The 24,278-nt window shown below is 42.0% G+C and overlaps 1 protein-coding gene across 2 annotated transcripts; it reads left to right on the top strand.

Annotated features, from left to right (window-relative positions):
* The first annotated feature begins 299 nt into the window (after positions 1-299).
* On the top strand, positions 300-23,972 carry PPM1K (protein phosphatase, Mg2+/Mn2+ dependent 1K). 2 transcript variants are annotated; one of them, XM_047798503.1, is made up of 7 exons: positions 300-454; positions 7,578-8,092; positions 8,798-8,898; positions 16,691-16,856; positions 17,013-17,157; positions 18,507-18,641; positions 21,250-23,972. In XM_047798503.1, exons 2-7 carry the CDS (start codon positions 7,650-7,652, stop codon positions 21,379-21,381), a joined length of 1,122 nt encoding a protein of 373 aa, XP_047654459.1. In that variant the 5' UTR covers positions 300-454; positions 7,578-7,649; the 3' UTR covers positions 21,382-23,972. The 2 variants fall into 2 exon arrangements, with proteins under 2 accessions (XP_047654459.1, XP_047654460.1); XM_047798504.1 differs by lacking the exon at positions 300-454 and adding an exon at positions 1,021-1,167.
* Positions 23,973-24,278: the final 306 nt, after the last annotated feature.

A 24,278-nucleotide genomic window follows, 5' to 3' on the forward strand; every position in this document is an offset into this window, starting at 1 on the left:
TCGACCCCACCCATCGCGGGGGCGCTTTCTCATTGGCCAGCGCACCGACGCCTTCGGGAGGGCGGATATCTTCCCTCGGCAGCTACTGGTCCAAGTCTCCGTCGCTCTACCGTGAGGGGCTGAAAGGCAGCCAAGTCAAACGGCACTCGCGGGGAGGCTCGGTCCCATCGGAATCGGTGATTGGTTGAGACCGAGGGCGGGCGCCCCGCCTTGCCAAACGCGGATTGGCCAGAGCGGCGGTCAGAAAGCAGGAACAGCCTTTTCCCCCCTCCAACTAGCCCAAAACCGGCGAAAAATTCTCGAGGTTTTCCAGCTGAGGAGCCAGTCAGTGGCTGTTCTAACTGCTTGCTCCAGAGGTTGGAAACAACGGAGAAGGCAGTCATATTGACGGAAAGCCCATCTCCAGCCATCCTTTAGCTCATTAAAAATTTCCCAGGGACATTACCATCACGAGGTAAGAGCCTGGAGCGTGTCCTTCATTTATTTGTTAACCGTTTATAGTGTTATTTACAGGCGGGGTCGCATCCCACCGCTCTTGATCCGCGGAATGGAGAGTAAACGGAGGAGGGTTCCCCAGGGAGGGGAGAGGAACCCGTCCGAGCCCGGCGGTCAGCCTGGGTGCTCTGTGCGCCGCTTTTTTCCCTTTCGAGGTCTGGAGCAGCGTGTCGGGGCGGGGCTCAGCCTCACCCTGGCTGAGCCTCGGGCTGCAGGCCTTTCCTGCACAGACTCTGCGCTCGGCCTGAACTTGACCGCAGGCTGGAGGCGCCTGCGGAGCGAATGTGGTGGGCTGGGTCGGAAGGAGGAAGAGACCTCGGAAGGGACGACGGACGCGAGAAGACAGCACCTGCCTGCTCGTGTTTCCCTTTAGCGCGGCCCAGAGTCGCCCAGCAACAAACCCCGGGCGCGAGGATGCCGCGGGGCTCGAGCTCCGCGTCGTCGCTGCTGCCGCGGCAGGGCTGAGGGCGACGTGGCGACAGCCGGAATCTGTACGCGGAGCGGGTGGTTGGCAGGCGAGACCGCGCGGCGGAAGGTGCGGGGCGGGGGCGGGGGTACCCCAGCCGCCTGCAGCGCCGCGCGGTCCGGACGCGGTGCTTCCTGCGCGTATTGCCCTGGCCACTCATCTGTCAGAGCCCGCGAGCCGCGCCCAGGATCGCCACCTGTCCAAAGGTGAGCTTTTCGGGGATCAGAATAGAGAAGGATGCAGAGCCCTGGTTGGTGTCGATCTGAGGACGTGTGGTTTGCTTTGCCAGAAGAGCACTGTAATCTCAAGGCCTCGTGGCTGTTGTCTCTTGGCAGCCGTTTTCGGTAGAGATTTCACAGGGCGTGACAAAGACGAGACTCCGGGTTGCAGCAGCCAAGGGATTTGGAGTCTCTGAGGCTCCACTGGCTTTTCTGGGCTTCAGACTGGGAATGTGCAGCAAGGCCCCTTCAGTCCTCGGCACCCTCCTCCGGGGCGGGGGAGGAAGGAGGAGGCTGTCGGTGGTTTCGGAGTGAGCAACTAAGGTGACAGATGATAATGGTTTTGAAAAACAGCTATGGTGTCGTAGTCTAGGAGAAAAATAAATGTACCATTGCGTATAAAAGATCTCGGTTATAATTGTTCGGTAGTGCGTTCTCGCTGATTTTTTTTTTTTTTCCGCCTTAGTCACTTTCTACAGACCACCAAGGTAGGCACCGCCCTTGACTGGACTCTTAGAGAAGAGGAGGGAGGTGCCGGTGATGTAGTGTAGAATGTACAGGAAAATTCTTCTTAAATGATGGTTTGGAGTGTGGTCTGTGAGTTGGAGCCACCTTTACTGAAATGTTTTAAAAGATATTTGTGGAATTAGAATTAATGAATATTTTTCACTGCTCCCCTGTGCCTTTCTCTATTCCCACATCTAAACATACATCCACAACAAACCTAAGGGGATTCATCTGGGATCCTTTTTTTTTCCACCTGCTGTAGACTAGTATATCTCTTCCTCTTGCTAACAAAGAGGATAGTGGAGTCCACACTTCCTGAAGTGCATTTGGGAGATTTCCAGAGCGTTTGAATTTATCCGGGTGCATTTGTTATTTTTTTATAGTGTCGTTAGGAAATATTTTCAGAATATTAAAACTGCTTGTGTTTTCATTGTGGAAGTTACTGATGTAAAGATACCTGAGTGGCACTTTATAATGGACAGATATGAACACTTCCTAAAATGTTTTTGCTCAAGGGATAGATGTAAGCAGTTTTCAGTAGTACTGGTCTTCATAACTCTTGGATAATTTTGGCATGTGCTTAACATGATGGCAGTAAGCTGTCCTTTTGACCTGATTTCAACAGTCAAGGGCAGTTTAACTCAGATCCCAAGTGCCTCCTGCCAGAAACCATGAGTGCCTCCCTTGTCCAAAAATACATTTGGACAGCTCTGTGTTGTTGAAAGCATTGTGGGATTATAAAGTTGGCATAGATATCTTGTAGATACATATATGGCTTTTCTGCACGACTCCCTCCCCCCAGTTTTATTTTTACATCAAGGGTATACTTCAAAGTTTGCTACAAACCAAACGTATTTTTTTTCCCTTCCCAATGCTCTTCACCTGAGAGTTCCTACTCTCAGAATGTGGCTTTTCACCAGTGCGCTTACGTAGACTCACAATGTATTGCATTTAACCCTCTTTGCTGAGAATCCCATGTTGGTCATTATTTCAATCAGGGGTCAGCTTTGTTCAGTAGTCCTCATTCTGTGTCAGAACTTTAGCGTATCATTAACCAAAGCACTGAGGAGGAGGAAGATGCAGGCCTGGTCAGACAGATGGATGTTAAAATGACGACAAAGGGAAGTATTTTCAGCATGTATATATTGAGAGTATGTAGCATATAGGCACTCACACATTTAAAAAAAAAAATCACATGGATTTCCCGTCATGGCGCATTGGTTAACGAATCTGACTGGGAACCATGAGGTTGCGGGTTCGATCCCTGGCCTTGCTCAGTGGGTTAAGGATCCAGCGTTGCCATGAGCTGTGGTGTAGTTCGCAGACTCGGCTCACATTCTCCGTTGCTGTTGCTGTTGCTGTGGCGTGGGCTGGTGGCTACAGCTCTGATTGGACCCCTAGCCTGGGAACCTCCATATGCCACAGGAGTGGCTCAAGAAAAAGCAAAAAGCCAAAAAGCCAAAAAAAAAATCATGTGAGTAAAGTAAATTCTGAGCCACACATTTTGTTTTGACTGAGGAATTTGGAAAACGGTTTGGGCAAGGTGAAAAATTGTCAATTTTTTTACCTATGGAATATGACCGTCAGTGTACTACCATTGCATAAATATACATATATATATATATATATATATATTTTTTTTTTTTTTCCGTCCCAAGGCATATGGAGTCCCGGGGCCAGGGATCAATCAGTTCTGAGCCACAGTCACAACCTAAGCCACAGCTGTGGCAACGAGGGATCGGCAATCAAACCTGCAACCCAGAGCTCCCAGGTCGCCACCATCCCATTTCTCCACAGCGGGAACTCCTAGGTTGCTTATGTAAATAATCTGCTAAGTAGCTAGGATTCCAATAAAGTTATTTATTTTCTTGCTTAGCTTAGTTTTAAAATTTTATTTTTCCTAGTAGAATGTGCTGTGAAGCATATGTTCTTGGCCTCTTTGTTTATTTAACTTTTGCTCTGACATTTGTGTGTTTCCAAATGGTTTTCAAGCAGAATTACTTCCACCTTTGACCCTTTGGGATTACTTTGAAAGATTGAATAAATATGTGAAAAATGAAAATAAACCAGTCTCGGTATCTGATTGAGAGATTGATACACAGGGTTCCTGAATAACGTTTTTTTTCTTGTTTTTTTTTGATTTGCAGAATGGCAAAAATGCGTGCCAATTTTTAATTGCTGAACTGACATGTAATATTTCTTAAGTGTTTGTTAGTTTGTTCTCTATTTGTTGCAAAGAACACTCTTCTTTCTTTCTTCCTTTCTTTCTTTTTTCTTTGAAGGCTTTTGTTTTTTCTCCCGCAGTATAATTTCCACCTTCTAGTCAGTGCCTAGTTATTTCCATGGGCATCTGGAAAGCTGGGGGCCTATGGTGGCTGATTCATAGTTTGAAGCTCTGAAGGAAACTTTTCTTGATGCGCAGGTTTTAATTCAAAGTTGTTATTTAGCTTGGGAACACAGGTCCTCTTTGAATTGTTTTCCTCGGGAATATGGAAATTAGTATGATTTAGTGACATTGCATTTGACAGAGGAGATGGAACCACATTTTTAGACACTCCCCTGCTTGCATAAATGATGCTGACCTAGCTTTGCAGGCTCCCTGTCTAACTGGGTTACCTACCTATGCCAATAGCCTTAAAGTAAATGTTTCCCTGTAACCATTCTGCTTACTTTCTGAGATGATTATGCAGATAATGAATGAGGAAAGAGGCCCAGCTGGGTACTGATTTCAGGTTTTGCAAACTTAAACTCCTCTAAACATTCTTTTTTTTTTTTTTGTCTTTTTGCCTTTTCTAGGGCTGCCTCTCACGGCATATGGAGGTTCCCAGGCTAGGGGTTTAATCGGAGCTGTAGCCACCAGCCTACACCACAGCCACAGCAACATGGAATCCAAGTTGCGTCTGAAACCTACGCCACAGCTCAGGGCAACGCCGGATCCTTAACCCACTGAGCAAGGCCAGGGATCGAACCCGCCACCTCATGGTTCCTAGTCGGATTCGTTAACCACTGCGCGCACTCCAACTCCTCTTAAACAGTCTTAAATAATGTCTCCAGTGGATATATGTTCCATGACAGAAATGCAGCTGTTTCATTTTATTTATTTTACTTTTGGAAGATAGGGAAAAAAGTATTGTAGAAGAGCTGCAGAAAAACTTTACTCAATATTTATTTGTTTGTAATTCTACAACTCTTGCTTAGCCTGATAAGAAAATGGCCCAAGGCTGAATATGGTATACATGCTTTCGGATTGAAGCCAAAAGAAGCCAACTACTTTCCTAATTTCTGGTGCACTCTTCAAATGTGACTGTTGTCTGATAAACATATTTAAAGTTTTATTTTTTTCTATGTGGTATAAAGCTGCTTTGCGAATTATCTCCATCGGTAATTAATACGTGTTCTCTTACTTGCTAGATTGTATTATATTGTCAAAGTTCTCCACAAGGTCACCCTTCTATGACAGTTTTTGTTTTTGAATAAAATGTGACTTTCAAATTGAAGTCGTTACCACTTTTTTTTTTTTTTGAATGGAATATGTTGCTTCCCTTTGATATTTGGTAACCAGAGCTGCTATGTCTTCCCTGCCCCCAGGATTGTCATAGAAAAAGAGAATTTCAGTCTTTTTATTTTTTTTGGTCTTTTAGGGCTGCACCTACATACAGCACGTGGAAGTTCCCAGGGTAGGCTCCAATCAAAGCTGTAACTGCCAGTCTATGCCACAGCCACAGCAACACCAGACCTGAGCCAAGTCTGTGACCTACACCACAGCTCAGGGCAACCCCAGATCCTTAACCCACTGAGAGAGGCCAGGGATCAAACCCTCGTCCTCAGGGATCCTAGCGGGGTTCGTTAAGGGCTGAGCCACGCTGGAAACTCTCAAGTTTCAGTCTTTAATACATGTTGTCTAAAAGATATGTATCCAAGAAGGAATGACCTCCTAAGTCTTTTGTGATCCATTAATTGTTTGGGAGGCCATCTTCATTCTAAATTTTGAGAAGACAGGCCTCAGACGTCTTCCATTGCTTAGGTATCTAAGGGTGTTCTCAAATTTTAATACTGCTTTATTTACTGAAAGGAGCGATGGCTTTTCCTACACCATAGCTCGTCTGATGTCCAAAAACTTACTTGAAAGCGACTGATGTCTGTAATGCATTTTCTTACAGATGCACTCAAGCTGGGCTCTTTTTTGTCTTTTTGTCTTTTTTTGTTGTTGTTGCTATTTCTTGGGCCGCTGCCGCGGCATATGGAGGTTCCCAAGCTAGGGGTTGAATCGGAGCTGTAGCCACCGGCCTACGCCAGAGCCACAGCAACGCGGGATCCGAGCCACGTCTGCAACCTACACCACAGTTCACGGCAACGCCGGATCGTTAACCCACTGAGCAAGGGCAGGGACCGAACCCGCAACCTCATGGTTCCTAGTCGGATTGGTTAACCACTGCGCCACGACGGGAACTCCTAAGCTGGGCTCTTTATGTGTGTATGTTTGTGCCCTTTGGGGAGATTCTTTTTTTTTTTTTTTCTTTTTCGGCTGCACCCGCTGCATGTGAAAGTTCCCAAGGCAGGGATGGAAACTGAGCCACAGCAGTGACCCAAGCTGCTACAGTTACAATGCCAGCTCCTTAACCTGCTGAGCCACAAGAGAGCTCTCAGAGGCACATTTTTTTAAGTTCATTTTTTATTGTGAAATAATTCATACGTAATTCAAGTGTTGAATTTAGCATAACACCTGCACACCCTCCACCAGCATTGTCAGATTTACCATCTTCGAGATGGTTTTTTTCCTTTTTTTTTTTGCATTTTAGGGCTGTAGCCTTGGCACATGGAAAGGTTTCCAGTCTAGGGGTCCATTTGGAGCTGCAGTTACCTGCCCACACAACAGCCACAGTAACGCGGGATCCGAGCATGTCTGTGACCTACACCATAGCTCATGGCAATGCCAGATCCTTAACCCATTGAGCAAGACCAGGGATCAACCCGTGTCCTTATGGATACTAGTCAGATTTGTTACCTCTGAGCTGTGATAGGAACTCCCAGGATGGTTTTTAATTCATAAAGTGATAGAACAAAGTCCTGTGGAGATGAACCTTATCTGTATAGCAAACTGCCAGAAATACAGCCCTTCCTGCACGGTTGCAGAAGTTCCCCTGCCAACACCCAGGGGAGGCTTTCAGACGAACTGCAACTGTTAATGTAAATGCATAGATCAGCAGCTCATTCATAAGGGCTGCTTGTCATAAATGTCCTTCCACCCAGTCCCTGAGGTCCCACCTGTCACAAGTGGTTTATCCTTGCATATCTGGGAGTGTTTGCCTGAGCCGGTTTACATAAACCAGAGTTTCAGAATATGTCAAGTTTAGTAAGCTGACATATCTTAAAGCAAACAGCTTAGATCTTAGGTTGTATCTTTGCCAGGACATGGGCCCTCTTTGAGTACAAAATTATCAGAAATATTCCATTAACTAGTTTTTTTTTTTCTTTTTAACTCTCCTAGGAGACTTTGTTCTGGCTAATATCTGCCCACCCTTTCTTTAGAGCAATGGAGTCGATGAAGGGAAGACTTTATTTACCTCTGTTTTCTATAGTCTCACTACTCAAAAGTCTGGGCCTGCCATCACCAGGGAGCTGGTCTGCATCTGAATCTACATGTTAACAAGCTCCCCAGGTGATTGCAGGTCAAAGTTGCAGAAGCCCTTGTTCTATATATGGGCACCTGGGCGATTTTTGGTTAGAATGTAAGCACTGAATCCATCCATTTTTGATCCACTCTTTTTAGAAGTAGGCTGTTAGGTGCCATCTTTACCAGACTTCATTCTTGTTGATATTTGATGATGTAATATCAAATTTAGATTTGAAATTACTGATGGGAGTTTCTCTCTCCGTCTCTTTCCACTCAGTTGCATCAGTTTTCTGGAAGACAGCCCGTTGTTCCACTGACCTTTTTCCTCATTCCTGAGCCCGCTGGAGTTATGTCCACAGCCGCCTTAATTACTTTGGTTAGACGCGGCGGGACCCAAGTGAGAAGCAGAGCGCTGCTCAGCGGCCGCCTGTTGCAGGACGGCAGGTGGGGGGTGACACCCACGTGCCCCGGCTCCACGTCGGAGCCCAGGTGTTCACGGTTTGATCCCGATGGTAGCGGCCGGCCGGCCACCTGGGATAATTTTGGCTTCTGGGATAACCGCATAGACGAGCCAATTATGCTGCCGCCCAGCATCAAGTACGGCAAGCCGATTCCCAAAGTCAGCCTGGCGAACGTGGGCGGCGCCTCGCAGATCGGCAAACGCAAAGAGAACGAAGACCGCTTTGACTTCGCTCAGCTCACGGACCAGATCCTGTACTTTGCCGTGTATGACGGCCACGGCGGGCCCGCCGCTGCCGATTTCTGTCACACCCACATGGAGCAGTGCATCCTGTAGGTACAATGAACAGTGACCTGCCCTCTTTGCAGTTGGCCTTAGGCTTCCTGTTGAAATTTTCATCTCTTGGCCAGGATGTTCGCAGTTACCATAGTTATCTTAGTAGTTTGCAGAAGCTCAAGCATGCCATTTATTACTGATTATTACCATTTCAGAAAGTTTTCTTTTTTTTTTTTTGTCTTCTCTAGGGCCGCTCCCATGGCATATGGAGGTTCCCAGGCTAGGGGTCTAATCAGAGCTGTAGCTGCTGACCGACACCACAGCCACAGCCACAGCCACGCCAGATCCGAGCGTGTCTGCGACTCACAGCTCAGGGCAACGCCGGATCCTTAACCCACTGAGCAAGGCCAGGGAGGGAACCCACAACCTCATGGTTCCTAGGTGGATTGTTGCCTCTGCGCCACGATGGGAACTCCAGGATTCATTTTTCTTAAGAATGGAGACTTGAGCTTTTATTGTTTTTTAAAGGCTTGTCTCTGTGCCTTATTCTTTCTCAATCTGACTGGGTAATATGTGGGTTTTAAACATCTGAGGGGCAAGTCTCAGAGGAGGTCCTTTGTGTGGACTGACTGCTAACTGGAGGGACCAAGAGGAAGGCAAGAAATAGATTGTAAAATGGTTTTTTATTATCGCTTCTCGGCCTTTTGGCTAAGATCAAGTGTAAAATGGTTTTTTATGATTCTCCTTTCCTCTCCACAAAGGGATTTGCTTCCTAAGGAGCAGGACTTGGAGACTGTGTTGACCTTGGCTTTTCTAGAAATAGATAAAGCCTTTGCAAGGCACGCCCACCTGTCTGCTGATGGTAAGTAAAACAGTGTCATTCCTTAGGGTCCTGGGGAATTTGGGGTGCAAAGGAAACAGTTTAAGCCTTTTAGGGGTGGGAATTTCAATGTCCGTGTATTTGTAAGGATGCTTATGTTGAAAATGATTTTTAAAAAATAATCACTTTAAATGCCGTTTAGAATCCAAACGAATGGTAGTACCTCACTTTTAAATAAAGTATCTTGGAGATTGTTTTAGAAATTGAAGCTCCAAAATGGTTCTGATGTTAACATTTCAATTTTAAAAAGATTTAAAAATTTTTGATCTGTTTGATCGCTCATTTTATGGACAAGAGGTCCATACTATGAGAGGGGTTATTGTTTTGGTTTTTTTTTTTTTTTTTAAGAGGAATCCCATGAGCAAGTACTGAAATACACTACAGGGTAATCTCGGTTAGCCAGGGAGTGATTGCCAGAGAGACAAGAAGAAAATTGCTAATTGGTCCTTGGTAGGAAAGGACAGTGGCTAATATGCACTACTGTGTAAAATTAGAAGGAAGATATTTTTTCTTCCACTTCTTAAAAAAGCTTGGTCTTGCAGCTTTTTTTTTAACCACAAGGACACGTCAGCTGAGTTTCAGAATTTGTTTACTCTACGTCCTTAAATTTTGAAAATAAAATGTTTTGGATTTTGAATAAATTTATCCAAACCATTTCAGGAAAATGTAGCTAATGGTTTCTAGCTAGCTGGCCTCCCAATTTATTGCTCATTAAAGTTAAGATGGGAAACTTCTGTAGCAACCATTTAAATATATTCCTGTAGGCCTCTTAACAGATTTGAAAATGAATTGTGCAGTAACATAAATCTGTGTCTGCTTCATCCTTTTGTTTAAAGGAGATCAAAGTGGACCACAGCAGTGTTATTTTTATAATTTTCAGTGCTTATTTCAGTGCCAGGGAACGAAATTCTCCTCTTTACAGATAAGGAACTGAAACTCAGAAATAAAAGGTTAGCTTCAGAAACAGGCCTGGGATTTTCCTGGCACCCACTGAGGCCTCTCTCATGGGCATATTTAATGATTACGTATAAGAGAAGATGACTGTAGGATGGCCTATTTGCCAGCATCAGAGATTTTTTCTCCTCTTTTTCAAGAACCTTTTCATCACCATACTTCTCTGAAAAGCGTTGGAGTCCATTCTTTTGTTCAGGGATTTATTTTTTCATTGTACATTTTTCAGGCTCATTTTCTCTTCCTCATTCCTTTGGACTTTTCCCCTTCCATCTGGCCTCTTACCTTAGGAAAATAAGGGTTGAGAGAAGGTAATTCTTAACAGAAGATTCTGTTCTTAATGAGTAAAACATACGAAGGCGAAGAATACATTAAAGCATTTTCTTAGCGTTTTATAGCTGAATATTGGTATGCTCTTATTTCATCCATAGCCAGGTTGGCCGTATCTCACGCCATGCAGTTGATCGGCTGTAGCGCAGGTGGTATGCCCCAGCTGTTCTGTAAACAGGTAGAGCTTACTGGGCAAGGTTTTCAGATTCAAGTTTATCATGGGAACGTGGCCAACCGTCAAAAAAACACTACCCCTTTATAAGCAGAGTCAGCCTTTTTGAAAAGGATCTAATTGGCGAAGATGCTTAAGGCAGCGATAAATTTCGTCTAAAGATGTGCGAGGACGCCTTTCATTTATTAAATAATAAATTACAGGGAGAGAATTTACTTGTCTACCTTAAAAGAAACTTTGTAAAGATACCAGTCAGTTGTGCAAAGAAGTCATGTGCTTCATTTCTAAAAATGACATGAAAATGTGTTTATTCAACTTAGCTCCTCTGTCATATACTTCAAAGAGTCAGTGATCTCAGAACTTTCGTAGGATACGCTAGAATTTATTTTTCATTCAATGGCTGTTTGCTTGCAGCTATAACAGGGCATGACAGAATGACGCTTAGTGAGCAACTAAAAGAGAGAGGGTCTTTTATGACGTTGTTCTTAAAGCTTATTTTGTATGTATTCTTATAGATCATTTAGTCTGTGTGGTTTTTTTAAAGTAGGTATTCTGAGAACAACTTTTTTTTTGTCTTTTTAGGGCCGCACTTGCGGCATGTGGAAGCTCCCAGGCTAGGGGTTGAATCGGAGCTGTAGCCACAGGCCTGTGCCACAGCCACAGCCGCCCCAGATCCAAGCCACTTCTGCGACCTACACCACAGCTCACGGCAACTTGGGATCTTTAACCCACTGAGCGAGGCCAGGGATCGAACCCTCGTCCTCATGGATGCTAGTCGGGTTCTCTAACAGCCGAGCCACAATAGGAACTCCATCTGAGAACAACTATAAACTTTCTTAATAAGTTGCCAAGGCTTTCAAAGATGGCAAAGATTGATATTTGGGGCCTATTTTACCAAATCTATTAAAGCCACTAAAAATAGAATGCTGTCTATGTTTAACTTCTCAATTTGTGGATTAAAAAAAAAAAAACGCTGCAGGTTTGTTTCAAAGTCACTATTTAAATTAAACAATTTTTTTTTCAGTTTTTAGTAAGAACTGGAGCAGTGTCAGTATCGTAAGGGTAGATAATATTCTTTTTGGCATAGCTATGAGTAGGATCAGTGCCAGTTAAGCATGATTGTGAAGTAAGTGTAGTTGGCCCTCTCCAATTTCTTTCCCCCTTTCTTTTAGCTTCAGCTCCATTTGCCCTCCTCGAACCCTTCCTGTGAGAAGTTTGAGGGTAGGGACCATGGCTTATTCATTTTTAAATCTCTAGTGTTCAGCATCCTGCAGAGAATCTGGAAGGTACTCCATCATTATTTGCATGAAACTGATCTCCATTGGCTATTCTTTCTTACCAAAGTTATTACTTATTCCTTGATTATCCAATAGCTGATGTAACCAAATTATTCATATAATGTATGAGTTTTCACTTCTGGGGTTTTGAGTTTTGAGTAAGGAAACCTGAACAGAGATTGGTGAAGCCATAGGAATGAATCACTAATGGTGGAATTTCAGGTAGGGAGAAGTGCCCCGTGTATATCAGCTTTCTTAAGAGAAAGTGGAAATAATAAGGGGAAAATAAAACTCTCATCTTTTTAAGACTTTGGTCAAAGCTGTCATATCTGTATAAAATACTTCAAATTATTTCATAAGCATTTAAAGTATTTACTGCTTCAGTTGAAAATGGGGGGTAGTTTGAGGATGATAAAATGAGAATGCCACTTAACAAGAAATGGCCATAAGAAATTGCTGGCTGTTTTTATTGATTTGTTGTAGACGCATTTTTGAACGGACCATCATTTACGAGTAGCTAATTTCATCATCTTTAAATATTTCATATTCATTATAGACCAGTCATGTCTGTTTTTACAGTTAATGAAACCAGACAGTAAGGTCAAATGATATCCCTTGAGTCTATGGTTGACGAACAAATGGTCACTTAAACCAGATGGTAGAAAACTTAGATGATATCCCATATATCCTATAAACTCTTCAAAGTGTTTCTAGATTGCTTAAGATTTGAAAGCAACAAAGCTCCCCAAGAGACAAATGGATCAAAAAGAGAAGACTTACTCTGACGTTCAGAGTGGGAGACGGTGGTGGCAGCCTTGTGAGTCTCATTGGAAACTTCCATGCTCTTCATATTACTTGATCTCTTTATGGAAGAATTAAAGTACAAGATAACCAGTGTGAGAAATGCAATGTTTTTGATTTCCCTTCTCAGGCTGGAGGCAGCCAAAAGCAAAACAATAGAAACGGTACTGAAGAGATGTTCTTATTGGGCTGTCACTGCTTTAACTCATGAATTTGATTTAGTGTTTCTCTTTCATTTCTGTCTAGAACAACCGTTTTAATAAATACTGAAACTGTATTGGTTTATACATATTATTGTTTACACAGTTGAATAATTATGGGGGGGTGTTTTAACTTTGAAAAGTACAGCTTTTACTCTTTATGTTGCCATTCAAAATCTTGATGGTTTTTCTTTTGATATGTCAACCTGCAACACTGGGGGAAAGAGAGAGCTGCAGAAATTCCCATTTGATGAATTACGTGAAATTGTAAATATTGGTTAGACCTCAAGTCTTACTAGCCTTTATTTAGGCAATTGATTTAGTCATTCTACTCAAAAAAAAAAAAAAAAAAGCCTTCTAGATACTAAAATCCTGCATTAAGCACCATTAACAAATAAGACATTCCTTGTTATCTGGTAAAGGAGGTGCTTTAATTCCTTCTTGATTTATATGTAAGTCCCAGTAATTTGGTGGTATATTGTAGTTTGCATTCTTTTTAATATACTTTGTCAGATACAAATTATTTAGTGTTCTACCCATGAATTTTCCCTTTGGTTAGTGGGACAATTCTGATATGGATGCCAAACGAATTGACAGTGCATTTTTTTCCAACTCAGTAAAGGTACTGATTTACTCTTCAAGACTGACTATTTAAGTGAGTGTGAGTATGTGTGAGTATGTAGATGTGTGCCTGTGTCACCACATATGGGTCTTAGTGCACATGCACTTGTATATCAGTTTTCCTGCCTTTGGAAGCCACACAACTAAGTGTTACTCCATGACGAGAACGTAGACTCAGCTACAAAATACCATCAACGTGGGCAAACTGAGTTTTAGAATCATTGATTTGGCATCTCCTGGAATATGGTACAATTGCTAGTGAAATTCTCACCAGAATAAAAACCCTTGGCCTTATTTTGCAGCTCTTTCTCTACCTTCCCTTGTGTTGCAGGTCTGTAACGTTTGAGCACAATTCCTGGGTGAATTTCCTATTTGCCTCTGTGCGTGTTATTTGTGGCAGAGAACAGTGCCGGGTCAGCAGCTCTAGACCTGGAGCCCGTGGACACTATATGCTGGGCTTCAGTGGCAAGAGAGATCTGCTTAATTTTGTCCCAGGTGATGCAGTCCAGCGGTTCCTAGCCTGGACTACTGGAAGGTTCCCACATCCTCTTTGTCCCATTAGTTGAGATGACTTGCAGTAGAAAATGTCCAGTGAGTGTTCAGAACTTATTGAAAGATGTCTTAGTTTTATAGTTTTGTTGTTAGGGAAAAAAGTGAGAATTTTTACTTCCATGTTAAATGCAAATAAATGCTGATTTAATACTTATATTGTTAGATGCTTAGCAAACCAGAGCTAACGGTTTTAAAAACTTTCCCATAAATCCTGGGATTTTGGAACTGTGAGGTTGGGTTGGTTAAAAACTCAAGCTCTTTTAAATTCTTACGTGGCAGAGCTGTGAATTACAATCCTGAGGAGCTAAACTTGAAGTTTTCACTTATGAAATGTTAACTCTTCTGATGTCGCCAATTAAAACCCACTTTGTAAAAAGCTGCCCCTGACAGTTTAAACAAGGGAGGGGGATACTCAACTCCCTGGACAGGCAGCATCTGGGCAAAAGCCCGTGTTTGCTTGCCTGCCTCTTCTAATCATTTGAAAGGATTACAGTGGTTAAACTGCAAAGATTGCTTTGTATAGGGTTTTCGGGAGTTCAGGCCGACATTTGTAATATAAACTTCACTGATGTACTAAAACATCTGTGTTGTACAATGAAAAAATTTAGCATTGCCAAGATAACGTTCCTTTGACACAACAGTTCCAAAATCAAGAGATGAGTGGGAAGCTAGTGCAACTACAGACGCTCTTTCTCAATAAATTCAGCATGGATATAAAAGATTAAGCGAGGTTTATTCCTTTTTTCCTTTCCATTTTACTTATTTGATTAAAGCAGGCATTTCAATATACTGATTGGAAAATGTATGCATATAGATCTTGCCAAAATGCATTACTGCTGTTTTTAAAATTCTCTTAAAAAAAAAAAAAATTGGGGCGTTCCCTTGTGGCCTAGTGGTTAAAGATCCAGCATCGTCACTGCTGTGGCTCGGGTTTGATCCCTAGCCTTGGAACTTCTCATGCTGTGAGCGAGGCCAAAATAAAAAAAATTTTTAAACATTTTAAAAATAAAAATATATTTTAAAAGTATTAAAAAATTCAGAAAGACTGAGCCTCTATCAGTCAAATTAATAGCATACTTCGTTTTTCGTAAATCTGCTTTTGTAATCAAAATCATCTTTAGATGATCACCTGAGTATTTTACTTAGATGCTATAAAGAATTAACCATGTTACTAAAGACAATACCTGCTTTAAATGTTATCTTTTTCAATTTCTTGAATTTCCTTTACTTTTTAGCCCATAATTTCCAGTATTCTCACTTGGACAAGGCTCAATGCACCCTTAAAAATTTTAGGAAGTAGTAAAGAACTTAGGGCAGACACTGTTAGTATAAACCTACAAAAGAAGAAGAATGTACTTTGTTTTGGGTTTTTTTTTGTCTTTTCTAGGGCCACACCCATGGCATATGGAGGTTCCCAGGCTAGGGGTCTAATCGAAGCTGTTGTTGTACCACAGCCACAGCAATGTGGGATCCAATCCACGTCTGCGACTTACACCACAGCTCACGGCAACGTCGGAGCCTTAACCCACTGAGCAAGGCCAGGGATTGAACCCGAAACCTCATGGTTCCTAGTCAGATTTGTTAACCACTGAGCCATGAAGGGAACTCCAGGAAGAATGCACTTTGGATGGAGGAAGTAGTGGCGACTTCAAGCCAAGCAACATATAATTTTGTTATTGGTCAGAGGAAATTATTCTTGGAATGCTCTGGGCCCAGGGCGTGACCATAGGAACAGGCAGTGCTGTCCTGCCTTTGGGTACAGACTGATGGTATTAGATCCTGCCTGGACCAGAAGTGTGACCTGTAACCCGGCTTATGGGAAACTGGAATGAATTTCCTCCTCTGCCTTGCACATGTTCTGCTAATGTAATGATGGCTGTAACTTTGTTTCATTTCTGGGGAGGACAAAGATAAATAAGAAAAGAATGTGAACCTTGAATCATTTTAGGATTTTTTGTTGAACTTTTTAAATTTTTTTAAAGGCCACACCCACGGCATATGGAGGTTCCCAGGCTAGGGGTCTAATCGGAGCTGTAGCCCCGGGCCTATACCATAGCCACAGCCACAGCCATGCCAGATCCCAGCCACATCTGCGACCTACACCACAGCTCACAACAATGCCAGATCCTTGACCCACTGAGTGAGGCCAGGGATCGAACTATATACTAGTTGGGTTCATTAACCCCTGAGCAACAACGGGAATTCCATTTTTGAGCGTTCGTAAAATTAAAACAGTTGTAGAAGGAAAGAAGATAAAATATAGCACTCGAAGAGCCAGTGGTGTGCACTTGGCATAGCCTGCTTATCCCGTTAACGGGTGATACTGTCATAGGATGGGGATGAGAAATGGAAGAGAAAACCTAAGCTCATAGATTACAGAAAAGTGGGCTTTCCTGAATGGGCTCTGCAGAGCTAGAGCATGCTGCCATGTTAATCAGTCTAATTAACTGTAATACTCTTATTTGTGACACGTGGTATACACACAAAAGTGTCATAATAATAAACTGAACTTGACTATATAAGTGGAAGCCATTTGAAGACAGTGGTGCATTTTTTTTACCAAATTAAGTTAGCAATTTTTTCTTTTTTTTTTTCCTTTTTTGCTTTCCCGAGGCATATAGAGTTCCCAGCCAGGGATTAGTTATCAACTTTTTCTGTTTGCATGGAGCCTTGTTACTGAGTTAAGTACTTCTTTCTCTGCATGCTCTTACTTACATAGTTCATTTGCATTTTATTTGCATAGCTCTAGTTAAATTAGAATGATGCATTTCAGCATTAGTTTGACATGCCTGTATTTTATTTTGTAATAATAATTCCATTGCCAATCATTTGACTGTCACTGACTGTACTCTTTCTCATAATGTTTGCAGCAACCCTTCTGAATTCTGGGACTACTGCAACAGTAGCCCTGTTGAGAGACGGCATTGAACTGGTTGTAGCCAGTGTTGGGGACAGCCGAGCTATTTTGTGTAGAAAAGGAAAACCCATGAAGCTGACCACTGACCATACTCCGGAAAGAAAAGATGAAAAAGAAAGGTACCACTTCAACTGAACAGTCTTTCTAAGAGGGTGGTATTTATGTAGTTCGAGATAGAAATGAAATCTTGCACTTTAAACTGATTTCATGCTTAAGTTTAACCACGTTGGTTTTCTAAGTATCACATGATAGTTTGGAAACTTTTTCTTGAGCAGGATCAAGAAATGTGGAGGTTTTGTAGCTTGGAATAGTTTGGGGCAGCCTCACGTGAATGGCAGGCTTGCGATGACCAGGAGTCTTGGAGATTTGGATCTTAAAACCAGTGGTGTGATAGCAGAACCCGAAACAAGAAGGATTAAGGTAAGGAAGGGCTTGCAAACACTTGTGCACAGGCGAGGAATGAATGCATGGTTGTCTCCAGCTGCAGGCTTTCCCAGAAGCCTCAACTGAAGCCAACATGATTTTTTTTTAAAAAAGTAATTAGGAGTTCCCATGTGGCTTAGTGGGTTAAGGATCTGTTACTGTCACTGCAGCGGCTCGGGGCACTGCTGTGACGTGGCTTTGATCCCTGGCCTGGGAACTTCTGCATGCCATGGGTGTGGCCCCCACCCCAGAAAGAGTAACTAATGGAAAGATAAACTCTTGAGATAAAGTAAGAAACTACTTTCCTGGCGTAAGTGTTGGTTTTGTTCCACTGAGCTGTGGAATTTGTCTGGAAACAAAGGGCAGTGGCTCTACTGCCCTTCCTCACCTGCACCTGATCATCCAGCGCCACCATTACGGGGAAGCGGATCCTGACTTCCCTTTTCTACCTACTTCTCCTTCTGTGACATCTTCCGCTTGCTCCTAACCATTATGGTACCCTGACACTTCACCTGTGTGCCCCCGGCCTGCTCTAGTGCCTGGCATTTTATAGTGTAGCCTCCCAATAATGGCAGCAAAGATGGTTAATTAATTGAATAATTTTGTAGCTATCCCATTTATATTCATTTTGTCTATCAAATACTTCTGTAGGGTCTGCTATGTGCCAGGCTCTGTTCAAAATAGCTACTCCGACTCCATTTTACAGAGAAAGCAAATCTAGAGCGTGTAGAACTCAGCTCTGTTTGCCCAGCTGAAAAACAGAGGCAGGTTTCACATCCTGAAAGCCTGGCTCCAGAGATCGCGCTCTCAGCTATCCCATCAGCATTTGGCTATCTGGCTTCTTCCTCTCTGTTGTTAGTAGTAAATGGTAGCTTTGTCCTCCATGGTTTTTGATGCTACATATTGCTATTTTGGCCCTAAATACAGGCCTTCCATTTTCACTGTGTTCGCCTACAATCTCTGAAACACAGATGACCACAAAGCAAGCAGATAAAATCTTTGAATTATAAAGATTATTCTAAAGCTGCGTCTAGTTTATTTTATTCTATTTTTTGTCTTTTGTCTTTTTAGGACTGCATCCGAGGCACATGGAGGTTCCCAGGCTAGGGGTCGAATCGGAGCTACAGCTGCCGGCCTACACCACAGCCACAGCAACACCAGATCCCAGCCACGTCCTCGAGCTACACCACAGCTCACGGCAACACTGGATCACTAACCCACTGAATGAGGCCAGGGATTGAACCTGCAACCTCGTGGTTCCTAGTCGGACTTGTTTCCTCTGCACCACAACGGGAACTCCAAGCTGAATCTAGCTTATAATGCTATGTATTTGGCTCTGATTGCAGCTACATCACGCTGATGACAGCTTCCTGGTCCTCACCACAGATGGAATTAACTTCATGGTGAACAGTCAAGAGATTTGTGACTTTGTCAACCAGTGCCACGACCCCAGTGAAGCAGCCCGTGCAGTGACTGAACAGGTGACACAGCAGAGCTTCTGCTAGAAAAGTCCGTCCGAAGTGGGGGAGGAGAGAAGGCCAGAGTCGGCTGCGAGTCTCGGTGCAGCCTAGATGGGCTACCACTGGCCGGAGGTTTCTTTGAAATCTTGGGTTTTAGGAGTTCCCACTGTGGCTCAGCAGTTAACAAACCCAACTAGTATCCATGAGAATGTGGATTTGATCCCTGGCCTCACTCAGTGGGTTAAGGATCTGGTGTTGCCACGAGCTGTGGTGTAGGTTGCAGACGTGGCTCAGATCCCACACTGCTGTGGCCTTGGTGTAGGCAAAAAAAAAAGGAAATCTTGGGTTTTAGCTGCAGTATTACAATGAATACCTTTTTTACACTTGACTCCATGTTAGTTCCAATTAAAAATTTTTTTTTTCAATTCTCCCAAGTCATTAAGTAAAATTAGCATGTCAAGGAAATGAGCTATATTCATTTTTTGGCCTTTGTACACGTCTTCTTGAGATGATAGTAACTGCACTGGTAAATTATGACCATAGTAAATACTAACGTCACTGACTATGTGTCAGGCACTCTTCTACTCATATCTATTTAACTCACGTAAGCATCACAATAACTCGCCAAGGCTGGAGCTAGAATTATTCCTCCTTCACAGGGGAGAAGAGCAGAAGCACAGAGGCTGAGACATTAAATAACTTATTTACGATCACAAAACTGTCCTGTTGCCCAACTGGGCTTCAAACCCAGACAGATGGTCCATTGGTTTAGCCACTGGACCGTTTGAAACTAGACTGCTCCACAAAAGTACCCAATATAGAAACACTATAGCATAGTCAACTTCTAGTTTATAAAAATGGGCGTGTGAAGACAAACAAATACAAAAAAGATACATGGATGAGTGGTGTGTCAGCCAGAGCTAAAATTTGGAAGCTGGATAATATCCAGTAAAAAAAAAAAAAAAAAAAAAGGTAAAATTTCCATGTGTTAATGCTCTGTGGGATAGGGAGCTCTCTTAAGTTATAACATCACTGATGGTTAGAGGCACCCTTTAATTCATACAGCTCTTTTTGCATCGCCCAATTTTTACATTTGTAAATGGGGAACCAAATTTGGTCCAAACTTTTTTAAGGGCTAATACTTGGAATTACCATATAAGACCTTATTTAAAAAACATTATTTGCTTGAAAACAAATGGCTAAGCATGAATTATTCACTTGGTTACAGTGCATGCTCACAGGATTAAGGAAACAGCCCAGTTCCATGTGTGACTACTTCTTTCCTAATTTCTTTTTTTCTTTCTTCTTTTTTTTTTCCAGTCTTTTTAGGGCCACACCAGCCACAGCATATGGAGGTTCCCCGGCGAGGGGTTGAATCAGAGCAGCAACTGAGTGAAACCAGGGATCAAACCTGCATCCTCATGGATGCTAGTCAGGTTCATTGCTGAGCCACATTAGTGTTTTATATTTGCATCTTTTTCTTTGTTAGTGGACCTAACCGTTCACACAGATTTATTAGCCATGTATATTTCTTGTCTATGCATAGCTCTTTTTTCTGTTATCTTAGAGACATGTTTGTCTATAAGTTACTGTAAGAACTTTCTGTATATTAAGTATATTGTCTAATAATGCAAATATATATATGTGTGTTTGGTCTTTCAATGTGTGGTAAAACTTTTTTATTCTTTGAGGCTTTTTATATCACATATTTTTTATTTTTATTTATTTATTTATTGGTCTTTTTGCCTTTTCTAGGGCCGCTCCCGTGGCATATGGAGGTTCCCAGACTAGGGGTCTCATCGGAGCTGTAGCTGCTGGCCTACACCACCGCCACAGCAACTCAGGATCCAAGCCACATCTGTGACCTACACCACAGCTCACAGCAACGCCGCATCATCCTTAACCCACTGAGCGAGGCCAGGGATCAAACCTGCAACCTCATGGTTCCTAGTCAGATCCGTTAAGCATTGAGCCATGACAGGAACTCCATCACATATTTTTAAACAATTTATTTATTTATTTGTCCTTTTAGGGCCTTTTTTTTTTTTTTTTTTTAAATCCTTTCCTTCGGAGTTTTGACCTCAGGCCATGAAATCTTTTGAAATACATTGACTGTTAAGCACTTGGTAACACTGACTCTATCATTTACTCTTTGCATTGGTTCCTAAAGTTGATTTACAATTCTACTGGAGGAAGTTTAGTTTATGCCAACTTTCCATTTCGTATGGACCATAGCCAACTTCCTTATTGTTCTGTATCTTTCTATACATCCATTTCCTTAGGTTATTATTTCTTTAAGCTAAATTGCGGAATTGCTATGCTGAATGCTTTACGTGTATTTTCTTCTTCAGGAGCTACGTATCTTGTACCTTAGTCCACTGGTGTATCTCTGGCCCAAACTGTTACAGAGGCCAAGAGTTAATGTAGTTGTTTGGGGTCATCAGTTATTCTATCCGCAGTCTAAAAAACTGGGCATTGATAAGGTGGTGAAAGAATCACAAGCCACTGAGAAATAACTGAGAAGTGACTGTGTGTTCAACCAGTTTGACCTTCCTGAGGAAGACTGATTCCTTTTTGTGCAGACTTTGATTTCCACTGATCTCCTCTTCCTTCCTGCCATACCTTGCAGGCAATCCAGTATGGTACTGAAGATAACACTACTGCAGTAGTAGTGCCCTTTGGTGCTTGGGGAAAATACAAGAACTCTGAAGTCAACTTCTCATTCAGCAGAAGCTTTGCCTCCAGCGGACGATGGGCCTGACACTTGCTGGGACTTAGAGTTTCTGTGTGACAGCTTTCACTGAGTGTGTCAAGAAACTGATGAGATCACAGAAGTCAACTGTACTGGGGTAACTCTAGGACTGTAGACCAGTACACAGATCAGTGTCAAAGTCGTAACCATTTACGTGGTAGTTTTTCATAAATACTTGTCATATTTATGTTTAGCCAATTGTACATATTTAGTATGAATAGATGTGTAATTTAGCTTTGGTGAGTGAGTCTCTGAGTTGAGTGAGCAAATGAAAAATGTTTTTGATACATTTACTGAGTGCTAAATTTCTTTCTTTTTTTTTTTTTTTTTCCCAATGGCCACCACTACGGCATGTGTGGTTCCCAGCCCAAGGATTGAATCTGAGCCACAGCTACGGCCCACGCCAGATCCTTTAACACACTGTGCTGGGCCCAGGGATCGAACCCGTGCCTCCGCAGCCTCCCTAGCTGCTGCAGTTGAATTTAGCAACCCCTCAATTTCTAATCTTTACAACTCTTAGGCAGCTATGAGTTTCTTGTGATCGTTTCTGATCTTTATTCATTTGACCAGTTTCTTGCCTTCAAGTTCTTACAAACTGAGTATTTTGACAGCTACTCAATGTGATATCTGCAAGTGTTTATTTTTAATAAATGTACCAAGGAGTACATATGAAAACAGTTCTCTGTTTGTATTTTGTAGTCCAGATCGCTTATTGGTAAATGTACCAATGCAGAAGAAATTAATTCAGCTGATAAGACACCGCTAAACTGCATACAAATGTACAACAGTGCACTTAGGTATTTCAACCGTGTCACCAGGTCTCCTCTGCCCTCACCCAATTCATTCCTCTTTTTCTGTAGCTAAGAATGTTATTATATAGATGTGACTTTTCCTTCATATCAGAAAAGAATATCCAGGCTAAGAGTTCTTTGGTCAAAGTGATACAAATAATATCTAATATTTTGTATCATGTTTCCATTTGTTATCTCTAATTATTTTGTGTTTCATAAATAGTATGTTTATATCGCTTTTTGTATAGAGTCAGCAAGTCAAATAATTTGTCAGTAAAAATAATCCTACACTGACTGATAATTGCTATAAACATAGCTTGAGGGTCCTGTCTCCTAAGAGAGTAAATCTATGAAAAATAATAAAACATTATCTATTTCAGCTTGCTATGTAATTTAGGAGTGTAAAACTGTATTTCCTTATATCTGTATGTAAGTTTGCTGTTAAAATGTGAATTTCTAAATGTGCGTATGAGATTGTATCTGCAGCTTATTTCTGCAGGCAATGTGAATTTTTATGTGTATGTACATATGTATATTTTGGATTAATGGAAAATGAAAGGGAACAATTCTGCATAGCTCCTTCACCAGTTAGCTTTAAATTATTGATGTGTTTATCTCTAAGCACTCTTGACAAACTGAAGAAAGTTTTATAATGGAGAACCTGTGGCTACTGTCAGATAAGGGACTATTAAAAATGGCTATAGGAGATATTTTGTGGTGGGTAACTTATGTGGAAGGCCTAGGAACAGAAGCAGCGTGTTGACGCTACATTGCTGTATGGTAATTTGCATGTAAAATAACAGGATGTGAGAAAAATAGGGAGTGTTAAGAATGACATGGAGGTTTGTTATCGAAACAAAAGAAAAACCAAAACAGTAAAGGTGATGTACCTTCAACTCTTAGCTCAAGTTTTATTTAGAGGCTTAGTAGAAGAAAGAGGGCAAAATAGCAATATTCACATTTTCTCCTCACCTTTTTTTGGAAGAAAATAAATCTTGAGTTTTCCTGCCGGTATTCATCAGGAAATGTCCTTTGGAAAATAGTGGTAGAGACACAGTTCAAGGTTGTTTGGTTTGGTTTGGTTTGGTTTTCAAGGAAGTTTGGTAACAGAAAGAAAAACATTATAGGAAGGAACGCAGTCTCCTTTTCATGGCCTGGGAAACGAGGAACCAAAGGTAGGCTAAGAAAGCTGGAGAACGTTTGCTGTCTTTTTGAGTAGGGTCTCGGGACATAAGTATGGAAGCTACATTTAGGAGTATGGCGTTTCCAAACTCACAAGCAAGTGGAAACTCTAGAGCGCAAAATGACCTTCTAAAAATGCAGCTTTTATTTTTGTTTCGAATTCTTCACATCGCTGTTCTGCTCTTTAACAGCTAGGGAGGGTAGGGATGGTGTGGATTTTTAAGGTCTAAAAGCACGGATGCATTGGGCGCATTGCCAGCTGCGACAAAGAGGAATGTGTCGGGCCTGTAGGTCTTGGTCTGGGCTGGACTTTGCTTTGCCCCCCTCCCCCCCCAGAAAGTCTTCAAAACCCGAACTCGTTAGTGTTGACTAAAGCATAAAAACACAGCAGGGTTTGTTTTTCAAGTTACAATGTTGAAGTACAATGTATAGATTGTTATAATCCAGAAAAGATACGCATACTTGTATTAGGCTTCTAGGTCTGTTAATGGAAATTATGCAAATAGTGGGGAGAAAAGGACTGTTCTAAATAGTTTTTTTAGTTATAACTGTGAAATTGCCATGTGGCTATGACCATGTGGGTGTGGCGTAAATTATATTAATGTAATTAAACTTAAATCAATTGTATTTGTTTGCCTTTCATTTACATGTAGCATATAAATCACCTTTCTAAAATGTGTTGCCAAAGTTTATTTGCCAACATTGATTTGGCAAAATATTCTTTAAAATCATTGTCATTTTTCACACGTATAAATTCTTAAGTACCTTATATATTCAAGTGTAAATGTAATCCCACTTTCCATCAACCATTCATTTGTTCCAGACCCTTGTGTTAAATGCTTCAAAGTTTTATCCATTTTTTCTGGGGGGAAATTTTTTTTTTTTTTTTTTGGAGGGATCAGTTTTGAATTCCTGTGCTCTGTGCTGGGAACA

This window comes from Phacochoerus africanus, chromosome 10 (genome assembly GCF_016906955.1).
Source record: "Phacochoerus africanus isolate WHEZ1 chromosome 10, ROS_Pafr_v1, whole genome shotgun sequence".
In the NCBI taxonomy this organism is placed as follows: Eukaryota; Metazoa; Chordata; class Mammalia; order Artiodactyla; family Suidae; genus Phacochoerus; species Phacochoerus africanus.